General features: G+C 41.6%; 1 protein-coding gene across 1 annotated transcript in view; it reads left to right on the top strand.

Moving 5' to 3' along the window:
• Positions 1 to 851: 851 nt before the first annotated feature.
• LOC139416498 (inositol 1,4,5-trisphosphate-gated calcium channel ITPR3-like) overlaps positions 852 to 15,063 on the top strand; it is a 47,842-nt gene continuing 33,630 nt past the window's right edge. The window contains exon 1 of the mRNA XM_071165171.1: positions 852 to 1,294. Within this exon, the coding sequence (XP_071021272.1) occupies positions 1,203 to 1,294 (92 nt within the window). The 5' untranslated portion in view covers positions 852 to 1,202. The remainder of the gene's footprint in view (positions 1,295 to 15,063) is intronic.

A 15,063-nucleotide genomic window follows, 5' to 3' on the forward strand; every position in this document is an offset into this window, starting at 1 on the left:
GCTGTTGCTAAATAGTGTTAGCACAATGACTGGAAGTCTATGGTAACTGCTAGCATACTTCCAGTCATGCGCTAATGCTAGTTTTGTGCTGCTACCATGTTGTGCTGCTGCCATGTTGTGTTTCTATCATGTTGTTGTCTTGTTGCGTTGCTACCATGTGGTGTTGTCATGTTTTGCTGCATTGCTATGTTGTTGTCTTAGGCCTCTCTTTATGTAGTGTTGTGTTGTCTCTCTTGTCTTGATGTGTGTTTTGTCCTATATTGTTATTAAATGTTTTTATTTTAAATCACAGCTCCCGTACTCCCAGCCTTTTGCCTTTTGGTAGGCTGTCATTGTAAATACGAATTTGTTCTTAACTGACTTGCCAAGTTAAATAAAGGTTCAATAAAATAAAAAATTAAAAGTTAGTGGTGGCTTGCGAAACTACCTCTTAACATTCCTTCATACTGGATGCAGTGACATACAAATTGTGTCCACGAGTTCATCTGGGGAAGAAGATAAAGGGCTTTACTTCATTGCCATTGCTGTTCATAGGAAACTCAATCAATTAAATGTAAAATATATCTCATAATTATGGTTTATTCGTTTATATGGTTTAAATGATGGTTTATTGACAGTATTTACATCATTTGACTGATTATGGCTCTATATGAGCATGTAGGCCTAATCATGTTCACTGAATAAAAACGTGAATGTTGACTCTGACACCCTTGCACCCTACATATTTTTCCAATTCTCAGTGCATTATTGTATGTAGGAAAGAGAGGGTATGAAGGGGTGTGTGGATCTTTCTAATCTACATTGTCAGAACAGGCTACTGCTGCTCACTAGAGGATTTATCATCATCACACACTTCCTGGTTCTAAAGCTTTCTGTCTTCAGGTGCAGTGACAACATGAGGACTACGCTGACACATTTGGACTTTCTCTGCTTTCATTTATATTGGGCTATCATTGCTCTTTTTCGGGTTTAAACTTTATTTCATAGAACATAAACTATTATTTGAATGAACTACATTGTCCTCCTCGATGCAGTACAACAAAGTCTAAAGTCGTTCGAATGTGGGTTCTTAGCCCTCGGGGGGAAGAGCGACATTAGATAACGCGTAGCACTCCAATAAGTTGTTGCAGTCAAGTAGAGAAGACAGAAGGGGACAAAGTTTGTATTTCAGTTGATCATTTTCAAGGAGAAAGACACCGAAGATGTCGGATTCAATGTCCAGCTTTTTGCACATTGGGGACATCGTTTCCCTTTACGCAGAGGGCTCTGTCAATGGTTTTATAAGTACACTTGGGTAAGTATTTGCATGTCCCTACAAATACTACCTATTTTGACAGATGATAATATACATGTACCTTCATGTCAACATACCGATAGCTACTCCATCCGTTGTCCTTACTCTGACTTCGAGACTCATATCCCCTTCATACACAGAGCAAAATCTACTAATTTGCCTGCTTTTTTTATACCAGCATTGTCGTATATCTGAAAAGGGCAGGGGGGCAAATAATATGGTTAATGAAAAGCCAACTATAGAGCTAGTACCTAAAATACAGCTGTCGGGTCCGTGTGAATGGTTCTCAGCTTTTTTTGCAGGTAAATTCATTAACACTTCCAAAGTTTAACACATCCCTAATTATTTGAAACGCAAACAGCCCCCATGGTTCAACAACACCCCACCCAGCTGCTCCCAGTTGGCAGTTAAACACTGATATTTGTAAATGGGTATACCTTCAAGAAAGTGTTAAATAAGGGACTGTTTGACACAGAGGCTACAATCTCGCTGAGAGAGATTTGATTTAGGCTTCGCTCATATTTACTCAGTCAGAACAGTAAGCTATTGTAACATTTGCAGCCATATCAAATAGTCATTAGATACTTCTGAGATGTAGTGTCTCAAGGAGACCCTCATTTATTTAATCAGCTAATGACAAAATAACTTATACCCAGTCTCAATATGGCAAGAGTGGGCCGTGGAGTCTCAGTTCCACAGTATTAATAGTGGATGACCGTGATCTCTAGATAGTCATGCATACCCATATGCAAACATCTGTTCTCTAGTAAAATTGTGTTCAGGGAGCTCATTGTTGAGCTGTATTTCACAATGCAATACACTAGAGTATCTCAATTATGAGCACAGTTGCACTATATTGTTGTTGATGAATACGGTTGTTACACCTGCTTTTGTGTGTGCCTAAAATAGTGCTGTATTTCCTCAATAGTAAAGGTTGAAAAAATGTCTTGGCCCCTATTAGTTTAACACTGATCTTTCTCTGTCAGTGAAAGGTGTGAAAACACAGGTGCACTATTAACAACGTTGTCTCTAGACAGCTAAATACACTGAGTGTACAACACGTTAGGAACACCTTCCTGATATTGAGTTGCACCCCCTTTTGCCCTCAAAACAGCCCCAATTCATCAGGGCATGGACTCCACAGGGTGCCAAGCATTCCACAGGGATGCTGGCCCATGTTGACTCCAATGCTTCCCACTGTTGTGTCACGGGAAACTGTTGAGTGTGAAAAACCCAGTAGCGTTGCAGTTCCTCGTGTTTCGTACGCTCAGTGTATTTTTCCCTGACAGTGGTATATGTTGTTGTTTATGTTTACGTAAAGGCTACGCTGCAGCCCACCTCTCCCCGTCCCACCCCTACTTGATCGTTTGCCTAAATGAAAATACTGCAGTAGGGATTATGTCAGGAAAAGGAAATGATGCCAGTGTGTCCTTTGTAGATTTCCAACGGAGTGGTGCTCATGTCACATGGGACTTAATAGCTCTCTATTCATAGTGCTTCCTGTGGTTTCCCCAGTTGCTGCTGGAGCAGGGGCAGCTTTGTATGTGGTCTGGTGCCCTCTGTGCACCAGCCTGGCTGTGACCGCCGCACCCAACCCTGTCCAGTCAGGCTCAGCAACTAATACAGTCCTAGATCTTGGCCTTTGATGCCTGTTCAAACAGCTTCTTGAGGAGTCACCTCTTAGCCACACTTAGTTCATTCACTTCATACTGTTCAAAGTAGGCTACAAGTGTCTGGCTGAGTCATATTTGTAACAATATGTAGTCAATGTTTAACTTCGATTTATCATCTGTGGGGACAATAGATTCCTTCCGATGGAATGATGGTGAAATGGTGCAGCTCAATAAAATGTAAAAAAATAAATAAATCAGACCCTAGCCCTAGTTTGCATGAATTTAAATACTGGGAGTTACTGCTCTCACTTGTCTTTCGAGGACACACATTTGACTGTCTAACAACATAGGGCTGCTTATTAGATATCTGTAGCTCGGCTAAAGCTGCTTTAAGTGTGGTTTAGGAGTAGTGGTGGCGGCTATTCAGCATGATAAATGTCTGTTGGGGTGGGGCGTAGCTGACTAGTGGTGGCTATTCAGCAGCCTGATGGTCTGGGGGGTAGAAGCTATTGGCCAGTCTGTTAGTTTTAGCCATGATGCTCCTGTACTGAGTGATGGAAGCGGGGAGAACCGGCCGTGGCTCAGGAGGCTGAGGTCCTTGATGATCTTCTTGGCCTTCTTGCAACACCTGGTGTTGTAGGTGTCCTGAAGGGCAGGCAGTGTGCACCCAATGGTGCATTCGCCTGAGCATGCCACCCTCTCTAGTGCCTTGCGGTCAGCAGTGGTGGAGTTGCCATACCAGGCTGTGATGCAGCCCGACAATATGCTCCTGAGGTTGAAGAGTTGCGAACTTGATGATTGAGTTTGGACTGTGTGAGGCCACTCAGTCGTGAGTATACAGGGCGTACAGGAGGGGACTGAGGACGCACCCTTGTGGGGCCCCTGTGTTGAGAATTAGTATGGAGGAGGTAATCTTCACCACCTGTGGGCGGCCTGTTAGGAAGCACAGGTCCCAGTTGCATAGGGAGGAGTTCAGTCCCAGGGCTATGAGATTTGTGGTGAGCATAGAGGGCACTATGGTATAAAAGGCCAATTTATAGTCGATGAACAACATCCTCACACATTCCTCTTGTCCAGGTGGGTGAGGGCAGTGTGCAGTGCATTGGCAACTGCGTCGTTCGTGGACCTGTCGGGGCAGTAGGCGAATTAGAAAGGGTCGAGGAGGGAGGAGGTGATGTAGTCTTTGACTAGCCTCTCGAAGCACTTCATGATGACAGAAGTGAGTGCTACGGGTCGGTAGTCATCCAGTTCAGTTATTTTCTCTTTCTTGGGCACGGGGATGATGCTGGACATCTTGAAGCAGGTGGGGATAACAGCCTGAGCTAGAGAGAGAACATTTCAGAAAACACAACAGCTAGCTGGTCTGCACATGCTCTGAGGGCTTGGCTAGAGATGCTGTCTGGTCCAGCAGCCTTGCCAGGGTTAACACGTTTGAATGACTTGCATATGTCCTCCATGGAGACCGCAAGCACTTAGCCCTCATTGTCCTCAGGGGCTCTCCTCGGGCAGCTCAGTCATTTTGCTCGAAGCATGAGAATAAGGTGTCCGTGATGTGACTGGCTTTCTTTTTGTAAGTCATGATCGTTGAAGCTTAATTGCTTCTCCACTTGTCTTGCCATCTTGATCAATCTGCGTAGGTCGTATTTGTACTGTTTAGTGATACAGTTGCCTCGGGTCACCTTGACTTGTTTCTAAGTAGCATCTCTCAACTTCAATCCATGGTTTTTGATTGGGAAAAGCTTTGAAAGATACCATCGGTATCACGTCAGCGATGCATTTCTTTATGAGTATGGTGACTGAGTAGGCGTGTTCACTGATGTTATCCTCAGAGGCAACCCGAAACACATTCTTGTCCACGTGATCAAAACAATCTTGGAGCATGGATTCTGATTGGTCAGACCATTGTTGTACAGACCTGACCACCGGAACTTTCCTCTTAAGTCTTTGTTTGTAGGCGGGGAGGAGGAAAATGGAGTCATAGTCAGATTTGCCAAAAGGAGGACGGTAGATGGCCTTACAGTGAAATGTGTAATTACAAGCCCTTAACCAACAATGCAGTTTTAAGAAAAGTAAGTGTTAAGTAAAAATAGATAAGTAAAAAATAATATAATAATAATAATAATAATAATTAAAGAGCAGTGGTAAAATAACAGTTGTGAGCCTACATACAGCCGGTACCGGTACAGAGTCAATGTGCGGGGGCACAGGTTAATCGAGGTAATTGAGGTAATATGTATATGTAGGTAGAGTTAAAGGCACCTTCTGTAGTGCCTTGCGGTCGGAGGCCTAGCAGTTGCCATACCAGGCAGTGATGCAACCAGTCATGATGCTCTCGATGGTGCAGCTGTAGAACTTCTTGAGGATCTGAGGACACATGCCAAATCTTTTCAGTCTCCTGAGGGGGAATAGGTTTTGTTGTGCACTCTTCAAGACTGTCTTGATGTGTTTGGACCTTGATAGTTTGGTGATGTGGACACCCAAGGAACTTGAAGCTCTCAACCTGCTCCACTACAGCCCCGTTGATAAGAAATGCTTGGTCCTCCTTTTCCTGCAGTCCACAATCATCTCCTTTGTCTTGATCACGTTGAGGGAGAGGTTATTATTCTGGCACCACACGGCCAGGTCTCTGACCTCCCTATAGGCTGTCTCATCGTTGTCGGTGATCAGGGCTACCACTGTTGTGATGTCGGCAAACTTAATGATGGTGTTGGAGTCATGCCTGGCCATGCAGTCATGGGTGAACAGGGAGTACAGGAAGGGACTGAGCATGCACCTATGAGGGGCCTCCGTGTCGAGGATCAGCGTGGCAGATGTGTTGTTACCTACCCTCACCACCTGGGGGCGGCCCGTCAGGCAGACAAGGATCCAGTTGCAGAGGGAGGTGTTTAGTCCCAGGGTCCTTAGCTTAGTGATGAGCTTTGAGGGCACTATGGTGTTGAATGCTGAGCCGTAGTCAATGAACAGCATTCTCACATAGGTGTTCCTTTTGTCCAGGGGGGAAAAGACAGCTTGGAGTGCAATAGAGATTGCATCATCTGTGAATCTGTTGGAGTGGTATGCAAATTGGAGTGGGTCTAGGGTTTCTGGAATAATGGTGTTGATGTGAGCAATGACCAGCCTTAAGCACTTCATGGCTTCAGTTATGATTTAGTGTTTTATTCTCTTATGTTTGTTGTGTAGTAAATATTTACATTTTATTTATTGTTTTTCATAGTTTTTTCCTGTGAAGAACATTGCATTGTATTCCATGTCTGAAATGCGCTGTATAACTAAAGCTTGTTTTAATAAATAAAGCTCGATTAGACATGTATCAGTGGTCCAGCATAGAATCTCTGCGGGTTAGACAGTCAATGTGTTAATAGATATTCGGGAGCGCTGTTCTCAAATAACTTTTGTTAAAGTCCCCTGAGACAATGAACCATGTACCAATAAAGATCTTTGAGAGCGACATTTGATGACCAAGTATTCCAAGCAGAAGCTCGTAACTTGCTGTGCATTTCCCCCATCGCAACACTTATTATTGGTCATAAAACAGAGCCCTCCGCCTTTTTTCTTGCAAGAAAGAGTCCTCTTCCTATCCGCTCAATGAACTGTAAAACCCACTGGTTGTACATAATCCCTTTTGATATCGGTGGAAAGCCAGGGTTCAGAAAAACAGAGTATGTTGAAGAATCTGATGTCCCTTTGGAAGGAGATCCTCACTCTGAGTTTGTCAAGTTTATTCACTAATGATTGAACATTGGCGAATAGTATGCTTGGTAATGGAAGATTGGTCACCCAGTGTCTCAATCTCAATAAGCCCCCCCCCCCCCCCCCCCCCCCCCCCCCCCACGGCTGCCTCTTCGTTTACAACTCTCCGGTAGGACTCTCAAGCAACCCGGCGCCTCAACCCGGCGCCTCAACCCGGCGCCTCAACCCGGCGCCTGAAGAAGCTAGACCATTGTTCCGCCGTCTCCGGGAATTGGGGAAATTCTGGTGGACGGTGAGTGGTGATTCATATTCCAATAGTTCTACCCGGGTGTTTGAAGTAAAGCACGAAACAAACTGGGTAAGAAAATTTGAGAAACACAGTAGAAAAAAAACAGTTAAAAAAGTAGAAACCTGCAATGTTTTGTAGGAGCTCAAGGTGAGGCGCCATACGTCGGCGCCATCTATGCGCCACCACGATACTTAAGTACTGATACGATATGTATTGCGATTCGATATTGCGATTTGATGTTCCAAATATATTGCTATGTCTGCTGCAGAGGGACAAAATAGAGCCATGAGAAAAGTTCTGAAAACAAATTGGCTCACTTTTTAAAAAGAAGATGGAGAAAAAGATATGATGGAAAAATACTGCAGTTTTGGTGCAGGTAAGGCCATCTAGTGCAAAAATAATATTGCTTTACTGTCAAAAATAATATTGCGTTATATCGGTCAAAATAATATCCCTATGCAACTATATCGACCCCCCCCATCACTAATGTCTGTAGTAACTAAAAAAGGATAAATTAGTTATTTTGATACCATTTGTCTATGCTTTTTGAGTAAAATACACGTGTGAGAACAGTGCAGATCTCTGTGTTATGAATGAAACAATCAGGGACCTGACACACGTTTCAAAGGTGTCATAGACCTGAAAACCACTTCAGCCTGCTCTCTTCCTGTGACGTCTGACAGCTGTGCTGCATTCAATCACACATAAGAGATGCTTTGCATTCTCAGTCGCAGGTAAAGTGCTGCCACCCATTGATGTTAACCTAGTCAAACAGCACACCACTGGTGGTATTCACACCACAATTTAAATATATAAAAATATCTTGCAAACATGTTTTTTTTTTTCTACGTTGAGTCTCATGTTCAATTGCAATTCAAAGTCTTTGTTTAGGCCTAATAGATTGAACCAGCTGTTGTACATATATCGTCTGTTTTTTTTGATGTGGTCATATAAGCCCTCTTGGGTTTCCAACCTCACCTGCACATTTTTTTACCTTGTTTTTATCTGCACTGTGTTGTCTTTCACTTGTCTTCTTTTGTGTGAATTAGTTAAATTACCCTAAAGTGGCTTTTAAAAAAAAAATCTGTTGTTTTTTAAAAAATACCTAAATTCCTGAGGCTGAGTGATTTCAAGTACAATGCAAATGACCAGGGGAACAAAAAAACATTAATTACCAGGTGGAACACTACAGACTCTAGCCAAAGTAATGAGCCCATAATAGGTAGACAACACCCCTGCCTGGCTGCTAGGTAACTCTCATTGATTATGTGGAGGGGATGAAGGGACATTAACTGGAGACAATCCTCTGCACGCTGACATGATTATACAGACACATGGTAAAGATGTAGGATTAGTTTGGCCTTTCAGACAGGCTCTTTTAAATGCATGAACCCCTTTTTGCATATTTTCACAGCATTGTATGAGCCTGTCCTGCCTTCTGTGTGTCATCTACAGTCATGAAACTACCACTTATAATAGGCTATACCGTAGATGACCAGAAATGGGTCGATTCCACGTCAACAGGAGCAGGAATATTTTTGGTATCTCAGATTGTTCTAGCAATTTTCACGTAAAAACGTAATTGCGAGGAAAGATGTTTGAAATGCTTTTTACATTTTTACAAACCATTTTTGAGAAAATCATGATGAAAGTGACCAGTTTAGGCCCGTTTTAGACAGTGAACAAAACAATAGGAACACCGTCCTACTATTGAGTTGCACCCCCTTTTTCCCTCAGAACAGCCTCAATTTGTCAGAAAATGGGCTCGACATAGTGCCGAAAGCGTTCCACAGGGATGCTGGCCCATGTTGACAACTGTGGGAAACATTGGAGTCAAGTTGTCTGGATGTCCTTTGGGTGGTGGACCATTCTTGATTCACATGGGAAACTATTGAGTGTGAAAAACCCAGCATTGTTGCAGTTCTTGATGCACTCAAACCTGTGCGCCTGGCACCTACTACCGTACCTCGTTAAAAAAGGCACTTAAATCTTTTATCTTGCCCATTCACCCTCTGAATGGCACAAATAAATAATCCATGTCTCAAGTACAGGTCGACCGATTAATCGGCATGGCCAACTAATTAGGGCCGATTTTCAAGTTTTCATAACAATCGGTAATCGTCACTTTTGGATGGCGATTATGGCCAATTACATTGCACTCCACGAGGAAACTGCGTGGCAGGCTGACTACCTGTTAAGTGAGTGCAGCAAGGAGCTAGCTAGCATTAAACGTATCTTATAAAAAACAATCAATCTTAACATAATCACAAGTTAACTACACATGGTTGTTGATATTACTAGTTTATCTAGCTTGTCCTGCGTTGCATATAATCGATGCAGTGCCTGTTAATTTATCATCGAATCACAGCCTACTTCGCCAAGCGGGTGATGATTTAACAAGCGCATTCGTGAAAAAAGCACTGTCGTTGCACCAATGTGTACCTAACCTTAAACATCAAAGCCTTTCTTAAAATCAATACACAAGTATATATTTTTTTAAACCTGCATATTTAGTTAATATTGCCTGCTAACATGAATTTCTTTTAACTAGGGAAATTGTGGCACTTCTCTTGCGTTCTGTGCAAGCAGAGTTAAGGTATATGCAGCAGTTTGGGCTGTCTGACTCGTTGCGAACTGTGTGAAGACCATTTCTTTCTAACAAAGACCGTAATTAAATTGCCAGAATTGTACATAATTATGACATTACATTGAAGGTTGTGCAATGCAACAGCAATATTTAGACTTAGGGTTGCCACCCGTTAGATAAAATACGTAACGGTTCCTTATTTCACTGAAAGAATAAATGTTTTGTTTTCAAAATGATAGTTTCCGGATTTGACCATATTAATGACCTACTGGCTTGTATTTCTGTGTGTTTATTATAATTAAGTCTATGATTTGACATTTGATAGAGCAGTCTGACTGAGCGGTGGTAGGCAGCAGCAGGCTCGTAAGCATTTATTTAAACAACACTTTCCTGCCTTTGCCAGCAGTTCTTCGCTGTGCTTCAAGCTTTGCGCTGTTTATGACTTCAAGCCTATCAACTCCCGAGATTAAGCTGGCAATAATATAGTGCCTTTAAGAACATCCAATAGTCAAAGGTATATGAAATACAAATGGTATAGAGAGAAATAGAAATAGTCCTATAATTGCTATAATAACTACAACCTAAAACTTAGGTTTATGTTAAAAGGAACCACCAGCTTTCATATGTTCTCATGTTCTGAGCAAGGAACTTAAACGTTAGCTTTCTTTACATGGCACATATTGCACTTTTACTTTCTTCTCCAACACTTTGTTTTTGCATTGTTTAAACCAAATTGAACATGTTTCATTATTTATTTGAGACTAAATTGATTTTATTTATGTATTATGTTAAGTTAAAATAAGTGTTCATTCAGTATTGTTGTAATTGTCATTATTACATACAGTGGGGCAAAAAAAGTGTTGTCAGCCACCAATTGTGCAAGTTCTCCCACTTAAAAAGATGAGAGGCCTGTAATCTTCATCATAGGTACACTTCAACTATGACAGACAAAATGAGAAAAAAAAATCCAGAAAATCATATTGTAGGATTTTTAATGAATTTATTTGCAAATTATGGTGGAAAATAAGTATTTGGTCAATAACAAAAGTTTATCTCAATACTTTGTTATATACCCTTTGTTGGCAATGACCGAGGTCAAATGTTTTCTGTAAGTCTTCACAAGGTTTTCACACACTGTTGCTGGTATTTTGGCCCATTCCTCCATGCAGATCTCCTCTAGAGCAGTGATGTTTTGGGGCTGTTGCTGGGCAACACGGACTTTCAACTCCCTCCAAAGATTTTCTATGGGGTTGAGATCTGGAGACTGGCTAGGCCACTCCAGGACCTTGAAATGCTTCTTACGAAGCCACTCCTTCGTTGCCCGGGCGGTGGGTTTGGGATCATTGTCATGCTGAAAGACCCTGCCACGTTTCATCTTCACTGCCCTTGCTGATGGAAGGAGGTTTTCACTCAAAATCTCACGATACATGGCCCCATTCATTCTTTCCTTTACACGGATCAGTCGTCCTGGTCCCTTTGCAGAAAAACAGCCCCAAAGCATGATGTTTACACCCCCATGCTTCACAGTAGGTATGGTGTTCTTTGGATGCAACTCAGCATTCTTTGTCCTCCAAACACGACGAGTTGAGTTTTTACCAAAAAGTTATATTTTGGTTTCATCTGACCATATGACATTCTCCCAATCTTCTTCTGGATCATCCAAATGCTCTCTAGCAAATTTCAGACGGGCCTGGACATGTACTGGCTTAAGCAGGGGGACACGTCTGGCACTGCAGGATTTGAGTCCCTGGCGGCGTAGTGTGTTACTGATGGTAGGCTTTGTTACTTTGGTCCCAGCTCTCTGCAGGTCATTCACTAGGTCCCCCCGTGTGGTTCTGGGATTTTTGCTCACCGTTCTTGTGATCATTTTGACCCCACGGGGTGAGTCTTGCGTGGAGCCCCAGATCGAGGGAGATTATCAGTGGTCTTGTATGTCTTCCATTTCCTAATAATTGCTCCCAGTTGATTTCTTCAAACCAAGCTGCTTACCTATTGCAGATTCAGTCTTCCCAGCCTGGTGCAGGTCTACAATTTTGTTTCTGGTGTCCTTTGACAGCTCTTTGGTCTTGGCCATAGTGGAATTTGGAGTGTGACTGTTTGAGGTTGTGGACAGGTGTCTTTTATACTGATAACAAGTTCAAACAGGTGCCATTAATACAGGTAACGAGTGGAGGACAGAGGAGCCTCTTAAAGAAGTTGTTACAGGTCTGTGAGAGCCTGAAATCTTGCTTGTTTGTAGGTGACCAAATACTTATTTTCCACCATAATTTGCAAATAAATTCATTAAAAATCCTACAATGTGATTTTCTGGATAGTTGAAGTGTACCTATGACGACAATTACAGGCCTCGTCTTTTTAAGCAGGAGAACTTGCACAGAAGGAGAACTTGACTAAATACTTTTTTGCCCCACTGTATGTATGTATGTGTGTGTATATATATATATATATATATTTTAAAAATCGGCCAATTAATCGGTAGCGGCTTTTTCTGGTCCTCCAATAATCGGTATCGACGCTGAAAAATCATAATCGGTCGACCTCCTAGTCTCAAGGCTTAAAAATCCTTCTTTAACCTGTCTCCTCTTCATATACGCCGATTGACATCAATAAGGGATACTAGCTTTCACCTGGTCAGTCTAGGTCATGGAAAGAGCAGGTGTTCCTAATGTTTTGTACACTCAGTGTATGCCTCCCATAAGACCCAATGATCCGTACATGATACGGACAACATCTTGGTATCAAATCAAAGTTTATCTGTCACGTGTACAACTGCCGAATACAACAGGTGTAGTAGACCTTACAGTGAAATGCTTACTTACAGGCTCTAACCAATAGTGCAAAAAAAAGGTGTGTGCGTAGGTAAGTAAAGAAATAAAACAGCATTAAAAAGACATTTGAAAATAAGAGTAGCAAGGCTATATACAGACACAGGTTAGTCAGGCTTATTGAGGTAGTATGCACATGTAGATACTAGATATGGTTAAAGTGACTGCATATATGGTAAACAGAGAGTAGCAGTAGCGTATAAGAGGGGTTGGCGGGTGGTGAGACACAATTCAGATAGCCCGGTTATCCAATGTGCGGGCGCACTGGTTGGTCGGGCCAATTTGAGGTGGTATGTACATGAATGTATAGTTAGTGACTATGCATATAAGATAAACCGAGAGTAGCAGCAGTGTAAAAGAGTGGGGGACACACAATGCAAATAGCCCGGGTAACCATTTGGTTACCTGTTCAGGAGTCTTATGGCTTGGGGGTTAAAACTGTTGAGAAGCCTTTTTGTCCTAGACTTGGCACTCCAGTACTGCTTGCCATGCGGGAGTACAGAGAACAGTCTATGATTGGGGTGGCTGGGGTCTTAGACAATTTTTAGGGCCTTCCTCTGACACCGCCTAGTGTAGAGGTCCTGGATGGCAGGCAGCTTTGCCCCAGTGATGTACTGGGCCGTACGCACTACCCTCTGAAGTGCCTTGCGGTTGGAGGCCGAGCGGTTGCCGTACCAGGAGGTGATGCAACCGGTCAGGATGGTCATTGTACTACTTATAGTGTACTCTAAAATATGGTGCTCTAAATATTGTCTTGATTCTGAAATACAAATGTTAACATTCATTTGATATTAAAAATATAATTATTAATATCTCAAAACTATCTGTTTTGATTTAGTTAATTTTAAGGTTGGAACAATATTTTCTAAAAGCACATCACATTTCCAGAGTGGGCTTTCTGCTAGTTCTGTGTGGGCTCTCTGATAATTCATACTAAAGGTATGATCCATTTTTATGAGCACCACCATCACAGTGAATGGGAAAATGGATTCAAAGCGAACTCCCTCTGCTGGTGACTTGCTGAATGTGCAATCCTAAAGGAGGGCTCTGATTGGTTAATGACCTATAATGTACATTTCTATGTATGTTGTTCCAAGCCATGTCTAAAAATAAGTTGAATCAAAAAGGGCACTTTTTGTCATTTTAATGTTGAGTAAATTCATGTGAATTTAAAAAAAAATCATTTTTTTTAGACATACTCCAAGATACTCAATACTCTTTTATCGTGTACAGTTCACAGATCATACAGTAGGCATGTATAGGTCTAAAAGGGGCCTAAAATTGCACCAACAGCAGTTTGTGATACACATTTAAAAACCATGTTAAACATCCTTCTTCCCAATTAACTTACTATGTGAGAATTTTCAGAAAATCTGAGATAACAAAAATATTTTCAGCTGGTGGGAAATCGAGTAGTATTCATGCCCCTTGACTTATTCCACATTTTGTTCTTATAGCCTGAATTCAAAATGGATTTTTTAAAAATATGATCACCCATCTACACACAATACCCCATAATGACAAAGTGAAAACATGTCTTTTATATGTTAGCAAATGTATCGATAATAAAATACAGAAATATCTCATTTACATAAGTATTCACACCCTTGAGTCATTACATGTTAGAATCGCCTTTGGCAACTGTGAGATTTTCTAGGTAAGTCTAAGAGCTTTGCACACCTGGATTGTACAATAATTGCACATTCTTCAGCTCTGCCAAATTTAAAAATTCTTCAGCTCTGCCAAGTTGGTTGTTGATCATTTCTAGACAGCCATGTTCAAGTCTTTCCATTGTCAAAACTTTAACTAGGCCATTCAGGATCATTCAATGTCATCTTGGTAAGAAACGCCAGTTAATATTTGCCGTTGTGTTTTAGGTTATTGTCCTGCTAAAAGGTGAATTTGTCTCCCAGTGTCTGGTGGAAAGCAGACTGAGTCAGGTTTTCCTCTAGGATTTTGCCTGTGCTTAGCTCTATTCCATTTATTTTTATCCTAAAAAAAACCCTCCCTAGTTCTTGCCGATGACAAGCATACCCATGACATGATGCAGCCACCACCATGTTTGAAAATGTGGGTAGTGGTACTCGCTGATGTGTTGTGTTGGATTTGCCCCAAACATAACACTTTGTATTCAGGATATAAATGTAATTTATTTACCACATTGTTTTGCACTTTTACTTTAGTGCCTTATTTCAAACAGGATGTATGTTTTGGAAAATATTTTATTCTTTACAGGCTTCCTTTTCACTCTGATTTATTTTTACCCATCTACCAATAGGTGCTCTTCTTTGCAAGGCATTCGAGAACCTCCCTGGTCTTTGTGGTTGAATCTGTATGAAATTCATTGCTCGGCTGAGGGACCTTTCAGATATTATTAAAAAGCCACAAGCTTCCTTGTCTTTTTATCAACAAAAAAAAACTCCTTGTCATTGCCAATGACAAGCATACCCATAACATGATGCAGTCACGACTATGCTTGAAAATATGAAGTGGTACTCGGTGATGTATTGCGTTGGATTTTCCCCAAACATAACGCTTTGTATTCAGAACATAAAGTTGATTTCTTAGACAACTTTTTTGCAGTTTTCTTTAGTGCCTTACTGCAAACAGGATGCATGTTTTGGAATATTTTTATTCAAAGAAAGGCTTCCTTCTTTTCACTCTGTCATTTAGGTTAGTATTGTGGAGTAACTACAATGTTGATCCATCCTCAGTATTCTCCTATCACAGCCATTAAACTCTAACTGTTTTAAAGTCACCATTGG

Source organism: Oncorhynchus clarkii, chromosome 9 (genome assembly GCF_045791955.1).
Source record: "Oncorhynchus clarkii lewisi isolate Uvic-CL-2024 chromosome 9, UVic_Ocla_1.0, whole genome shotgun sequence".
Taxonomy (NCBI): Eukaryota; Metazoa; Chordata; class Actinopteri; order Salmoniformes; family Salmonidae; genus Oncorhynchus; species Oncorhynchus clarkii.